The sequence below is a fragment of the Alligator mississippiensis genome, chromosome 5, assembly GCF_030867095.1.
Source record: "Alligator mississippiensis isolate rAllMis1 chromosome 5, rAllMis1, whole genome shotgun sequence".
NCBI lineage: Eukaryota > Metazoa > Chordata > Crocodylia > Alligatoridae > Alligator > Alligator mississippiensis.
The window spans coordinates 51,898,931-51,913,997 of NC_081828.1; the positions used below are offsets into that span (position 1 = coordinate 51,898,931).

Here is a 15,067-nt window from a genome sequence, read left to right on the forward strand (position 1 = left end):
TGAGAGCACTATGAGCTACTCAGAGCTGCCCTATACCCTCACTGAAAGGGGCTCCTGTGCAATACTGCATTACAGGCAAGGGGAGAATCCTGTACTAGCATGGACTGGATCCCTCAAGTAGTGGTCTCATGAGCACTGCCAAGCCATGCACAACTTGGAGAGGAGCCCTGCAAGGCAAATGCCCAGTGTTGCTGCTCGAAGAGTATGCGATATTGTTCCTGTGTCAGTCCTCATGCATGGCCTGAGCGTGGAGCTTGGCTATTAGGGCTGTGCTAAGCTTTGGTTGGTGATTCCATTTGGTGACTGAATTCCCAAATCTGAATTGAATCGGGACCAATCTAAAGGTCTGAATTGATTCAAAGCTCTCCAAATCTTCGGAAAAGATTTGGAGAGCTTTGATGATTCGGGCAGTCCCCGGTGGCTGCAGCAGGGAGCTGCAGCTGACTCCCAACTGGTAAGTACTAGGGGTAGGAGAGGGGGTGCTGGGGGAGGGGACCATGGGGGTACCCCTGCCAGTACCTCTGACTGCCCCCCCTCCCGCTCCCCCAGCCCCCCATGGCTGCCCTGCCTGCTCCAGCTCCTGGTACTTAAAAAAAACAAAACAAACCCCAGTGCTCACTGGGTGCTGCTGGGTGGGGAGGCGATCCCCGCTGCCCCGTGCTGCATGGGGGGATCTGCAGCTGAATCTCCAAATCAGATTCGGCCGAATAGAATCGGGACAGTGATTTGAATCACCAAATCGAATCACTGTCCCCTGAATCGGCCAAATCTAAATCTGAAGTGAATACTAGCCACTTCGCACAGGCCTATTGGCCGTGCTGCTGAAGAGGCAGGCTGAGGGCCGGCCGGTGAGGCTGAATTCTCAACCTGACAGGAGCACGAAGGTCACGGCACGATCTGAAGGGTTTGAGCCCATTTGTGCTGGCGGTGTTCTGTCTTGGAGCACTGCACTCACTCTGTCACTAACAACACCCTTGGGTTGTCACCCCGTCAGCAGCCAGTGCATTTCTGTTGCTATATAAATCAGATGGGTTGATTCACGTAGGATGCTTCTTTTGGCTTTGTGTCTTATTTTGCTTAAAATTGCTTGGTGCTCTTAAATAGCTGCTGAAGTTGCTTCTTTGTGTGAGGCATTAGAAATATATGAGGTGGCTGCTACTGCTGTAAGTATTTGGCTCCTGACCTGGGGATCCAGGTACCAGTGTCTTCTTGTTTTGAGAAGAGCTGACACTTGTAAAGCTCTTGTTCTCTGTGGAAAGAGAACAGGAATACTTGAAAGAGAACAACTGGCTTTGCTTACCAGTAGGAGCCTGTTCTTTAAGCCTACACAGTGTCAAGCAGATGTCTTGTAGCTGTAAATGGGTGCTTCTGCAAAGCTGGTTTTGAGGATAAATCATCAGGGGAGTTGCCTAGGGCTCCCACCAGTCTTTCAATATGTGGGTGGGAGGAAAGGGGGGGCATGACTTAGCTTTTGCTTGGGGCTTCCATTGGTCTAATTCCAGCTCTGTTCATATAGCACTTTTATACTCTGTTAGTAAAAACTACAGTACTATAATTCATTGACAATCATCTATCTATTCATGCCTGTCTGTCCTTCCAGAATGGAGACCAGCAGTGGTACTTGGTGCCTTCAACTGTGCTGACGAGTCCCATCAGAAAGTGTGTGGGGATTTTGGAATAACTGGATTCCCAACTCTGAAGGTAAAATTTGCACTAGCTGGGTGGTGTGGGGCTGGTGGAAAGCAGAGCCTCGCCTGTTTGCCTGGTGTCAGTGCTTCAGCCTGTGTGACCTCCCACACATGATAACCAAAAGTCTCTCTTGATCAGTTCCTCAATGGCTCTGGTCCCCAGTCTGTGTATTGTATAGTGTTTTGGCTTTGTTTGAAGAGGAGCTGAATAGCAGTAATTGGCCATGGGCCATTTCAAATCTCCACTGTCCTCTGCTTATCTCAGCACTTCAGCAAACAGAAGGCACTTATTTAGGATGTTTCTCTAAGCACAAGGAACGGGGCAGGGAGGTGTCAGAAGAATCCTTTGCAGTTGAAGTGTCCCCTAAAGAGGAGCTGCCAGGGGAAACTCTCTTGCCTTGTGACCAAGCTGTCCCATGTATGTGGCTTGCTGTGACAGAGGAACAGGAAACTCCCATACTGACCCCCAGCTCCTGGGAGAGAGGCCTCCTGGAAGTGCCTACTAGCTGAGCACTCTGTATGACAGTCTCCCTTCTGACTAGGGGAGCCATTTTTGTGGTCTCTCTTAGCTGTTTCCTTTGAACTATCCTTTCTGCCTGTTCAGATAAATGGGGATCTTGCATCTATGTGAGTAACACCACGGGTCTTCTCCTGAGGGCTTTCCAAACAAGGTTCAGCACCTAGGAATTTCCCCATGCTCCCTCCTGAAGTGCAGCCACCTCTGGGGTTTAACACAGCAGGTGTTTAATCCTATGCAGCAGCACTTCTTCACTTCCTGGCCTAGAGTGCAGATAATCCAATGTGCATGTTCAGCCCCTGCGGGGATTAGGGTAGGCAGAGTCAGCCATGATGGAGGACGTGCCCTGAGCCATTTCACAAGTACTGTGGGGGTGACCACATATGACACAGCTTCCTAATTTTCTGCTCTTTGTACTACAGGGCCACAGCAAGACTTTGTTCCCAACTGCAGGCTATGTTGAGGGCATCTGGTGCCCCTGTTGCTTTTGGCCATTACTTTACTATTCCACCCCTTGGTTCCATGCCCAGGAGCTAATTGTGTAAATAGATATAATTTTAATATTTCCTTACATAAACAAAAGCACAATCCAACATAAGCAAAGCAACCAAAGCTTCTGAGATTCCTTATTAACTTGGAATTGCCTTGAATTTTGGATGGAAAGGGGAGGAGAACTTTCATAATTAACTTTAATTATTAGCTGTTATTTACAAAGTGGCACAAGAACACACAAGTCAAGAATACTGTCCTGGGCATGTTGCAGATGTCCTATTTTTTTTCCTTCCTGGTACTCCTTTAAGGGAGTCCCTGTAAATAGTCTTCTAAGATCAGAGTCCAGGAGGCAAAGCCCAAACCTGACAGAATTCAACAGTAAGTCCTCCCTTGCCCTTTCTTCCCAGGCCCATTGTACCTCTCACCCTGCCTGTGCTTATTTCCAGAGGAAAGTGGATCATCTGGCCTGTAGCTGTTCCAGCTGGGGGGATGATGTGATGCCTCTGGTCTGGCACAAAGGGAAATACAATGTCTATCAATCTTAAAATGCCTCTGCCACAAACATTTCCTGATCCAAAGCCAGGGCTGCTTCGAAGATCTCATTTAAAGAGACAGTGTCAGTGAGAGTCCTCAGTAAAAATTGTTGTGTTTCCAGGGGTTACTCAGATTATCTAAACAAGAAGGACTCTGTGAACTTTCCTTGCACTGTTCTTTCTACACTACTTTCTGGCTTTGTCCATGATAGTTTTTGGCTGAGCTGTACCTGAAGGCAGATGATTCCTATGGCTATCTAGCCAGAACTTCAGTAGTTCAGCACAGAATGTATGTTTTGTTTTTATGGTGAGATGATACATCTTAGTTATCCTGCTGTAAAAGCCTAATGGAGACAAGATGCCTGTAGTTATCACTGGGCTATGGATAGGTGTGGCTAGCACCATGCTGAGCACCAACCACTGACTTCACCTAGCTACTCATCAGGAGGATTTTATGGTGAAGTAGCTAAAGTATCTGCCTATGAAAACCTGCCTTTTTGTCCTTGAAAACATGGCCTCTGTAATTTTCCCATCATACTCTCTTTCCCAGTGTAGATGAAAACATTCTGTTGTATAATAGATTTGTGCTCAACCCTTGGTGCTTAGTGTAGACCAGTCAACCTCAACAGACTCAAGACACCCCTCGGAAAATGCCAGATTTTAGCTTTTATTGGGTTCTGTATTACAGAAATGTACTAGAGCAGTTCTTCTGTTGTAAAGAACTTGGGAAGCCCACAACAGGACAGAATAGTTTTGACACTATGGATTTCTATTTAAAATCTGTGGGTTTATCTTGTGAATTGTGTAGGTGTTTGCATATGTCATGGTGCTAATGTTACACAGCATGCCACAACACCTTTTAAAAGCACCCTGGGTGAGAATCCCTGGTGTAGACAGTGTCAGACACGTTCAAGAACATCACTCTATTGAGTTAACTTTTGTACTTTAAACTAACGTGAATGTTTGCATGACTGGCTTTGCCTGGGGTAGGTGTTATTGAAAAAACATGTCAACTTGCACGTACTGGCTAATGTGTTTAAAAGTTCACTCATTTTCCCAGTATAGATAAATTGGGTGTGGAGCTGGACACTGTTTTGCTTTTCAGTCTGTGTGCTGCAGCAGCAGAGCTCCTTGTGTTACCTCCTTCCTCCCCTCCCTCCCTCCCCGCCCCACCAGTACATAGCCACACCTAGCTGAACGAAATTGGGCATTAGTGTTGCCCACGCTAGTCATTCCCCACCCGTGGGGTTGGTTGTGTGTCATTGTTTGCAATAAAAGCCCAAGTCCCTTTGGGTTTGTTCTCACTCCTCCTGGGGTGAGTCATGTTGTGTGGGAAGAACCAGCGGAGACTCTCTCTGCCTTGTGATTGCCAGTCCCAGTCCCAGCTACTTAGAATCGCTGCCTCGCGCATCTATACACACCTATTCTGCCTCCACCTTACAGTAACTTTGGTTGGGAAATCCCCATCATTGGGCTGGTTGCCAAGAAAGGGATGATGGAGAAAAATGCACCTTAAGCCCCCTTTTTGTGTTTGGCTGGAGTAAAACACCATCCAGACTCCCAGAGAAATCACTGTGCTGGATGCAGGCGAAGAGGAAGTTAGTTATGCTGGGAGGAAATTAGAGACTGTAAGGTGGAGTGCTGGAAACCAGAAAGAGCCCGCATTTAGATGAGCAGTAGCGGACCACTTCTGTTGGAGGAGAGCAGACTGGGTGCTGGAGCAGTGATCCTCAAGCCGATACCCCAGGAATGGGGGATGACTGCCTCTGTACCCATAATATGATGCTTGTAGGTATCTTGAAAAGCTTCCCAAAGTTCCAGGAACACCTGCAGAAATGGCAGTGCTGTGAGGGCACTCAATTCAGGTTGGTCTGTATCTCTCCTCCTCCTGTTTCCACGTAGCCACCTTCTGCAAACAGATGTTGTTCCCAGTCCAGCCTGTTTAGCAAACACTTGCCAGATGCAATGAGATTGCTGCCAGTTTGGTGCAGGTAGCCTGGGTGAAGCAGCATTCGCAGCAGGGAGCATGGGTTGACTGGCAGCAGGTAGTGAGGGTAGGCTGCCCACAACAGGAGAATGGTGTGCAGGAGATAAACCTCTCTCATTTGTTGCCTTAAGGACTCCACACCAGAAGCAGGGTAAACATTTGCTAAGACCAGTGTCTTACTAAGATTGTATTAGATTGTATGCATTCCTGATTCCTTGCCAAATGGGAGCTCGATTGTTCATCTCTGGTAGCCCCAGCATGCCTTCCCTGCTGGCATTTCTGGGCTGCAGTTGCTGCTGTGTGCTGAAGACTCAAATCTCCTAAACCTAGGACACCATGGGTGCCTTTGGTATCTTCCCCTCTCCCTGCACTATCCCCCTCTCCCCCAGTTTATCTTTGGAGGAGTTAAAACCTCCTTCCAACAGCACAGACCTCTCTTTGGCTTGAGGGCATGTCACTGCTTTCCTAGCCAATGGGCTGGGTGTTTTTTGTCCAGGGACAGGCCTTCCCACTGCCCGAATTCCAAGAGCTGACAGGGAGCTGGCTGACACCTTCCTCCTCCCTTCTGCATTGCCTTCCACCTCCCTCCTCCCACAGCAAGAGCAAGCTCATCCAGATGAAACTTTCTACCAGCCTGAGGCCTTGTTAGCCCCTGCGTTTCAATGCAATGCAGCCCTTCTGCAGCAAAACCTAATGTCTCTCTTCTGGGCCAAATGTGAGAACCAGGAAGAAAGTCTCAGTGGCATCTTGGCAAATGCAGGACAGTGGTCTTATCCCACTTGTGAGATGCCAGAAAGTGGTGTCTGTTAGCCAAATTCTCTTGCCTGCTGCAAATGCTATAAATGAGGTGGGAGTCTTGTCTGTTTCCTGTTCTTTTCCTCAGTCGCTGCAGCCCAAAATCTTCATATAGTGCATCCTTACAGAGCTTCCTGGAAATGACAGGAACTCTTGCTTGTGAAGAGGCAATCCCCTGCCATCCTCCCCAAGCATACTCCATATGCATTCCTACCTTCTCCATTCCTGCTTGGTGAACACAAGGAAGGTAGAGTTGGGCTGCAACAAGTTGCCAGTGACACTCAACTATGTCCTTTTTATTTTCTGATCCAGACAGTCCATGCCATCTTTTTGCCCGTCTAGGTGAGACTGGGACAAAATGTGGATGGCAGAGGTGCAGTGGAGGCAAGCTGGAAGTATGAAGGAAGAGCTAGAGTGGAAACTGCTTCCCTTTCCCCCCTATAAATGGGGGGAGCTTGCAGGCCTGGCTTTTCTTTACTTCCTTGCGCTAGGGTCATGGCAGTAGTAGCTGGAAGGGCTCTTTAGCTTCATATTTGTCTGATTGTACTTGTCAGAGCAGCCCACCCCTATGTTCTCCTCACATTGGACGCTGTAGCATACTGTCATGACCTTGTACAGAGTGCAACGTCTTGTGAAGTAGAACTGGCCATTGAGCCACAGTCCACACTAGTACTCCAAATGCTTCATGGACATCCAATCTGTTCCATGTTGGTGCAAAGCACAGTGCTGACTGGGGCTTGTAATCAATGCCCCATGTTACCAGCAGCCAGTTTGATTCAAGGTCAGTGGCACACATCTGCATCCTATTTCATGGTGTCCCCACTGGTCAGGAGTTCTGTGTCAGCTTCAGATACATCAACAAATGAGGACGTTCATTGAGTTAAATGTGGAATGAAAGATGCACAGGCTTTTATTCTTTAATTTGATAGTAGATATTATTCATTTGATATACTGTTAACTGTCCTGATGCTACAGAATTGCTCAGGTGTAGAAGCTAAGATTTGACAGCTAGTGGGATAATAACAATCACTGTTTGGTTCCCCAGGAAGGAGGCAGGAGTCATCAGCAGTGAAGTAGTTACCAGTTGTGGTGACTGCAGTTATTTCAAACCAAGGATCTTGCAAGGTATATTGGCCAGGCCACACCACTTAGTGTAGTTGTTTCAGGCCCTCTCCAAACTCAGGCAGGTGTCATTGCCTTAATTTTTCCACAGCTTACAATTAGAAGGCTTTCTTCACATCTGCAAAGGCAAGCCACTTCTTTTAACAAAGCTTCAAGTTTATATTCTGGATATAGGTAATAGAGCCCCAGGGCTTTCTCTGTGACACACTTTCGTAGGTTCCTTGATTCTTGAGGGGGCTGCTGCTCTTACGCTGCATTTCTACTGGCCAGATTCACCGACATCATCTTGTTGAGAGTCACCAGGTAGGGACCACTGAGGGCTGATGGTGGGAAGGTTGGCACATGGTGGAAAAGAAACCTTGATCCTGTAATTTCCTTTTCTTTCCACCTTCTCACTTAGTCTGTCAGAGCCAGAGCAGATGTTTGCCCTACAGGGTACAAAGATTTGGGTTTGTTCCCAAGTATTTTTGCTGTAAGGCAAGATGGACTCCTGAATGGGTTTGTGCCTGGAAGTTGTGTGTAGTTTATTTGGGTTTTTTGTCTGTTTGTTTGGTTGGTTTTTTAGTTTACATTGTGTAAGTTAATTTGTTCTAATCTGGATCTCTTCCTGATTGATCTTTGTCTGCCTCAGGGTTTCAAAGTCTTTGCTTGTATAAACACTAGCTTCTATTTATAGTACTTTCACTTTAGAAATTAATGGACCATACCTTTTACATCATGTTGCTCACCTCTTGATTGCAAAGCATTTGAAGGATTGTAAGGATCCCCCTTCTCTCTGTGGGATTGGGGTGGGGGGCTGAGACCCAGGGAGGTACAGTGCCTTGCTCCAGGTCACTCCGCTGGTCAGTGGCAGAGCCACCTGTAGAACCTAGATCTCTGCATTCCACCCCAGCACCCTGTGTGCTGGACCACGCTGCCCCTCTCTGTACTGTAGGTTTTAATAAGCTCCTTGAAGTGCTCTCTAAACACTCTGACTAGCCCATTGTCTCTTGTTTCTTTCCAGTTTTTCAAGGCCTTTTCCAAGAGCCCAGAGGATGGAAAGAGGCTCTGTGAGTATTCAGTTTATTTTTAAAATACTAGAATTCTTTGCAGAGTTGCTTTCTTTTAGCTTGCAGCCCTTGTACCTGCTGAGTTTTGTAGCCAGGGCAGGCTGGGAGAGCAGTGCCCCCCAACTGGGGCAGCTAGGAGCATTACCAGAGTGCAGACCTCTGGAATGACACCTTGCCTCAGGAGGGGGAATCCTTACAGGGTATCAGTGAAGCCGGAACTGAAGCTTTATACAAGAGACAGATCTGTGCCCTGAGCTCTTACCCACTGGGTTGCAGAGGCTGCCAGATGGACTGGGGAAGTGCCTAGTAGGGCCTGTAGCTCTTTAACCCCCTCCCATACAAGGTGAAGCAGTGGTGGCTGTAGGATTGGAAGAAACCACTATAGTTGGGGCTGGTGTGCTAACAGATACCATCATTAACTTCTTGTGCAGGCTGCTTTGAGGCTGACATCAATGTATTTTATTCTATGTGCAGATCCTGGTGACAGCCTTCCAGCTTTGAGACAAAGCCTAATTACCAACCTAGAGAGGCACCAGGATGCCTGGCCTCCTGCTTGTCCACCACTGGAACCAGCCAGGTAACTGGAGGGTAATAGACTAGTTCAGGTACCAATGTGGGCATTCTGCATGTGTTGGAGAGATGCCTGCACACACAGAACTGGGTTCTGGGGTAGAGATTTCTTTTGGGTGGAGGGGGTATGCTGAGGGTGTGGAGGAAGACACATGAGAAGTGAAGTTGTCCAGAGCAAAATTTTATATAGTAGTTCATCCTTGGTGTGTCTCTTGACTGCAGCCCTAGATTTTTCCACATGCTGATACCTTTTTTGTTTCAATACATGTTGTAGAGGAACGTGTACTCACCATATATAACAAACTAACCTTGGGAGTGGACCAGAGGCCTTTCCTAAGCTTTCCTTGGGACTGATAAACAAAAGTTGCTTTGGCAGAAGGTTCTCTATCTCAAATAGGCAAACTTTGATAAACCAAGGGAATTGGTGAATGTGGAAGAGGCTTGGAGTTTCTGCAAGTTGCAGGTGCACAAGCTATCTGAATCTTGTATCTCAAGCATTTCTCTTGTATTTTCTCAAGGGGAGAAAATATTGTAGGGAAGGGCTTCTGACCAAAGTGGATGAAGAACAACATTAGAAAGGAGTAAACATAGAGCCTTTAAATTAGAGATTATAAATAATCTAGGAATAGCCCAAAAACAAGATGAACAATATTGTGCCTCAGTTTTCAGTGTGCCTGGTGATGTGGACAGTGCGGGGCAAAAGCAGGATACATAATTATCCTGGACCCCTCTCCCTGCCCACCTGTGGCCCCATCCCACCTGCCTGCCCACTCCATCCAGTGCCTCTGGTGGTAGGTGTGAGGTGGACAGGCTAGGGTGCTCAGGCAGTGGGGCTAGGGTCAGCACCAGCAGCACTGAAACTGGCAATGGCAGCTAGGAGGAGTTGCTGCCACAGGGGCTGCTGGGAAACTGTATCCAGTTGCTGTGCTGTGCTGCCCCAGCCCCACTGCACACCCCAGGGCAGCAGAACCGGCCTCACATGCCATGGCCGGGGATAAAATCCCTTGGTGGGCTGGAACTGGCTCGCGGGCTGTATTTTGCCCACTCCTGTTCTAAGCATTACCTACTTTGTTAATGCCGCAGGCTCTGGTGAGAAGCTATAATAGTCAAGCCAGGCAGCCCGCTCTCCTCTGTTGGAGTCAGCAGTCAGAAATGGGAAAGACCAGCTTCTGCAATCATCCTGCCACAGGGTTGCCCCTGTGTGAATGGAAGATCCCCTCTTCCCTTCCCAGAGAAGCTGCTTCTTTGTACTTTCTGCTGTGTCTCCATGAAGCTGAGATTGGCTGGGAAGCTAGATCTGAAAAAAACAAAAGGTTTGAGTCACACTGCACACTACCCACTTGAATGCCCAACCCCCATATTTAAACATCAGTGGGGGAGACCCCGTGCCTCTCCTGATGTTGGACAGTATGTTGCAAATCTCACTCCTCTCTGCTGCCTTAGTTTTACAGCCTGTACTCCCAGAAATGCTTTTTCCTGCCAAACCATTTGGGTTGGTCTAATAAAAGATATCAAATTCACCCAAGGAACCTTGTCTGCCTATGTCCTTAGACCAACACGGCTACAACCCAAACCCCTTCTCCTGCCAAAGGTACTCCACTGAGCCTGTGTAACCCAGTGTCTCCCAGCTCCAAGCCCTGTGCTGCAGCTTGGTAGATTCATTTCACTTTTCCAGATGCTCTGGGCCAATGCCTGCTCCCTGCACTGTGCCTGGCTGTGATTCCTTGGCATGGGTTTCTTGAAGGGCTGATGTTTTGATGTTCCCAAAATTAGCCCTGGGGCTAGTGCCCCACCCTTGCTCTGCTCTTGTTGCACTACTGAGTTGTTCCATTGAAACCAATTAGTGTGTCCACTGCTCTCCCACTATAAGTGGAAGCAAAACCATGGCAAATCAGCAGCTGTTTGCTTACAGTGAAAGCTGACCCTTTTAGCTTCACTTACGTGGGACAGGAGCACACAGACACAATGGTTACAACAAATCAACTGGCACACGCTTTAAGAGTAGTAAGACCCGATTCCCATTTGAAGGCAATATAATTGCTTTGTGCATCAGCAAGCAGAGTTATCTAAATAGCAAAAATCTCCTTTGAGTGGAAGTTGAAGATGACCCTCTACTAAGTCCCTGTGTCCCAAAAAAGTCACCTCTGCCCTTTCAGACCATACCCTACCTACAGAGGGGCAGATTGGGCTTTGCCTAGCATGATGGGTCACCCTGACCTGAGTGGACTGCAAGTCCTGACAGAACTGCTCTGACTCCCATCCCAACGCTGGCTTTTTCTGTAGGACAAAGCCTAGCTTCAAGGCCTTGACTAAATAGTCTCACTCCCAGCTGCTTTCTTGGCTGATCCTGACAAGTTCTTGTGGAACCACTGAATTGAAGCAGAAAATTAGGGCAGAAAAATCAATGTGAAGTACATGTTAGATAAGCAAAGCTGATCCTGGCCACCTACCTCTGTGACAAATCTAGCTGGATTAAGGGCTCAGCTCCCTTCATGTGAGAAGGAAAAACACACAACTCTTTGAACAGCTGCTGTGTGCCGGCAGGGAGCATCCTGTCACAGAAGGAGCTCTTTCTGAGCTGCCCAGTTCTTGCAAAAAGGGAATGTTCCTGTGTTAGTTATGACCTGTCACACTGCTTTGCTTTCCCTTGCAGCACAGGGGAGCTTCGTGGATTCTTTCAGCGAAACAACGTCACATACCTGGCCTTGATCTTTGAGAAGAATGACTCCTTTGTGGGTAGAGAGGTGATGGCTCTCGTACTTTTATTTTTCCTGCAACGTCTGTGTTTCTGTATCCCCTAGGGGTCCCCCTAGTGCTTGGTACCCTCTGCATAAGGAAAAAGAAGACAGTTCCTTTCCTAAAGAGCTTTCATCCACATAGGATGAGCAGAGAAGCAAGTTCTCTTTCCACACCTGCCACCTCTGGAGAGTTGGATAGATATTGATGCATAACATTAGTGTGGGGCCCTTCTTTATGACCATTACAGTTTCCATAGGTGTCACTTGCCATTTGCTGCAGCTGAAAGAGTCAAAGACCCAGGTAGCTGCAAGTGTTCCAATGATGACTGAGCCCTGGGTTAGGAACCAGAAATTTCCGGGCTTTGAACCCATTTCTGCACCCAATTTGGGCTAGTCATTTACTCCCTGTGTGGCTCCAATGAGGGTTAATGCTTTTCTACTTCTCAGAGCTGTTGGGGGTCAGATAACATTTAGACACTGCCTGGAGGATGTGAAGGGTTGTACAAGGTCTGCTGGCCTGAAGGAGCTGTGGGCTTCCTACTGCACTCCCTAGGATCAGCTCTTTCCACAGAGGAAAACTGCTGTAATGGGTCTGGTCCCTGGGATGTTCTGTCTGTGGGATAAACCTGGGAACATTTTGCATTGCAGGTGATCCTGGACATGCAGCAATACGAGAACATTGCTGTCCGGAGAGTCCTGAGCAGCGAGGAGGAGCTGGTGAAAAAGTACAGCGTAACCACCTTCCCTTCTGCCTACCTGTTTGTCAGCAGTGGCTCCTTCTCGCGTATCTCTGTGTGAGTCCTTGCCTGCTGGTTCCCAGGCTGCAAATAGGCTCCGTTGTTAGCATGTGTAAAGCAGGCTGAATCCTGACAATAGCAGGCAGTTCACTCTGTACCCAGACCTGGGAATTTGAATCATGGCACTGCTGGGTTGATGGACAGATTGCCTGTGTTGGGCGTAGGGAGTGTGAATCCTGGCCCTTGTGGGTGATGTCCAGGGTCCTTGGATACAGTCTGGATGGTAATATTCACAAAGGGTCTGTAAAAGCTGCCGTACCTGTCTATGAGATCTTTTAAAGCTGCTTTACAGAATTTAATAGATAATCCTGTCCCCTTTCCCAAGAGCTATGTCAGCTGGTTTGAAATCCTCTGCGTAGGAAAAGGACATCCTTCTCTCAAACTCTGTAGGATGTTTTCTTATGGGAATTGTAAAGATAGGATGTTGCTGGGCTTATCTAACCCTACTGGGACTGAAGTGAGTACAGACTCCTGTTACCCAAGTGATTACCCAGAACCTGCTGTCTTCTGTTCTTGGCTGCTCTTGTGACTGAATTTTCCCTTCTCTGTTTCTCCCATCATCCCAGTTCAGCCACAAATTGCTTGAAGGATCCTCTAAACTTACTACAGCTGCAGGTGTTTTGTAGGCTGATGAATAACAGGGCACATGTAAATCTGTCAGGGAATCAAGTTGTGCCTGAACCTCTCTCCATCTAGCCCAGCCTTTCCACTCCTCCCCCTTGATTTTCTAATTGCAAAAAAGTTCATTAGGAAGCAGACAATGGCTGGTTCTGAAACAGTGGCAGAGAACAATGGGACTGGCACTTGGCCCCTCAAGTGAATTCCTGCTCCTGAATGGCACATGAAATAGCAGCCAGATGGTGCCTTCATACCCTCAATGGATGATTGATATCAGTTCTGCAGTGCAGGAAAGAGTGTGGTGGGGCAAGACAGCTCCAAGGCACCTGTGACTTCCTAAGGAAAGGCACAAGGGAGGGTATGGTGCCATCTTGCCCTGCCACCAGACAGCAGGCCAGGTTTCCCTGGTGGGAAATGTGGAATTTGTATGCTTCAGCCATGCTGCGTGTCCTGCAGGGGAGGGGGGAGGGAGGGATGGAGTGACAAAGTAGAAGTGGGGGAGGGGTGCTCTTGACGATGCCAGCTTTGCCAAAGAGCTCAGTCATTGTTTCCTTGCCGTGGAGCTGGTGGAGGGGAAAATTGCTTGTGACGAAGCCGTCTCTCCACCATCTGCTTGAAAACAAACATCACGCGGTGAAAGCAGAGTGGAAAAGTGCTGGCTTCTCACTGTCAGCTCCCCTGAGCATTCAGGCTGCTGCAACTTGTGCTGCCTGACAGTTTTGCTCATCTTGGGTGGGTTTTATGAGGAGTCCTACCTCCTGATCCCCTGACCTTGACAAGCCATCCAAGAGATTCCCTCCAACCCTCCACAGGACCTTGAGTGCCCAGGCAGGGAGTTGGTGGTGGTTAGTGGGCAGGGATGAGTTTCCTCTATACCAGTCTCTGTGCATGCTGGACCTCAACCCCTTGGATAAAAGGGTGGTGCTAATTTGAGGGGGGTAAAGCTGACTCCTTCAAAACCAAGTGGGAGTTGTCTCAAATAACAGAAGAAGGGATGCCCTTGAGAGGAGCTGGGTCCACACAGAAGCTTGTCATAAGCTTCTTCCTGCTTCCCTGAAGTACACTGGGAGGAGGGCGGCACTGCTGGCCCAGTCTGAGAAGGGAAGAACATTTAAAATGTTTCCTAGTCACCTCTGCCATTTCTACCAGGGAGCTCTAGGAAGCACTTGGCACTTTCCCTATAGTGAGAGGAGACTGTGGGGAGTAGAGGGTGGAGCAGGGGAAGCAGCTGTGTAAGCTGGAGCCACCCAAGCAGAGAAGAGTTGTGCCCTTACTCAAGTCTAACTCACTTGGGATGCCTCCTGCACACACCCAGCCATGCCCCATCTTTTGGGCAGCTGGATGGGATTATTCCTCATGGAAAAAGATGGATGTGCAGATGGGTGAGAGAAGCAAAGTGGGAGAGAATTATGGGCAGGACATGGAAGCTGGGAGGAAGTGTAGGAGGCAGTAGGGTGGTGATGGATGGCTATTGCCAGAGGCAATAATACCAAACCAGATAGACTAGAAATCTGCTGGGAGAAGGCAGATTTGTTACCCCATTTTCCTGGCATACCTCTATTTCCCTTCCTCTTTCAAAGCCCCATCAACTGGAGAGGTGAGTTAACAAACCCCAGATTCAAGTGAGGCCAGTTCCAGCACAGGATGTGGAGGGAGTATGTGACTCACCTTCTCTCTCTGACAAGGAGAATGTAGCGTGTTGGGTCCTATGGATGCACATGGCAAGGATGGGCGCTGAGGGCCACAGCATGTGTTAGCCTGTGTGAAGGCTTCCTATGCTGGAAGGAGCCTATCCTTGTCCCTCAGTGTGTAGCACCTCACATAGTTAAAAGAGGACTTGCTGCCTGTTGGAACAGAAAAGGGTTTTCTCACACTTTTACTTCTGCATCTTTAACAGGCAGCTGGAGGCTCGATCTTTCTACACCTACTTCCTGAGGAGGGTGCCTGGGGTCACACGAGACTCTTATAAGCTGACTCTGATGCCAGGCACAGAAAACACAACAACTCCTGCCCCTGTAAGACATGCAGACAGGTAAGAGACTCCCCTTCCCACTTTTGTCTGTCCAGACACTTCCCTCCACACACATATGGGATGTGTTGCACTTCTAGCTTTGTGGCAGAAAGCAGAAGCTTGCTGTTTAGTGTGGCGCTGTGAAATATT

General features: G+C 48.2%; 1 protein-coding gene across 1 annotated transcript in view; it reads left to right on the forward strand.

Moving 5' to 3' along the window:
- LOC109286323 (sulfhydryl oxidase 1) overlaps positions 1-15,067 on the forward strand; it is a 43,171-nt gene that overhangs the window by 12,427 nt on the left and 15,677 nt on the right. The window contains exons 2-7 of the mRNA XM_019500185.2: positions 1,601-1,701; positions 8,138-8,183; positions 8,658-8,760; positions 11,407-11,497; positions 12,140-12,285; positions 14,804-14,938. Coding sequence (XP_019355730.2) covers positions 1,601-1,701; positions 8,138-8,183; positions 8,658-8,760; positions 11,407-11,497; positions 12,140-12,285; positions 14,804-14,938 — 622 coding nt within the window. The remainder of the gene's footprint in view (positions 1-1,600; positions 1,702-8,137; positions 8,184-8,657; positions 8,761-11,406; positions 11,498-12,139; positions 12,286-14,803; positions 14,939-15,067) is intronic.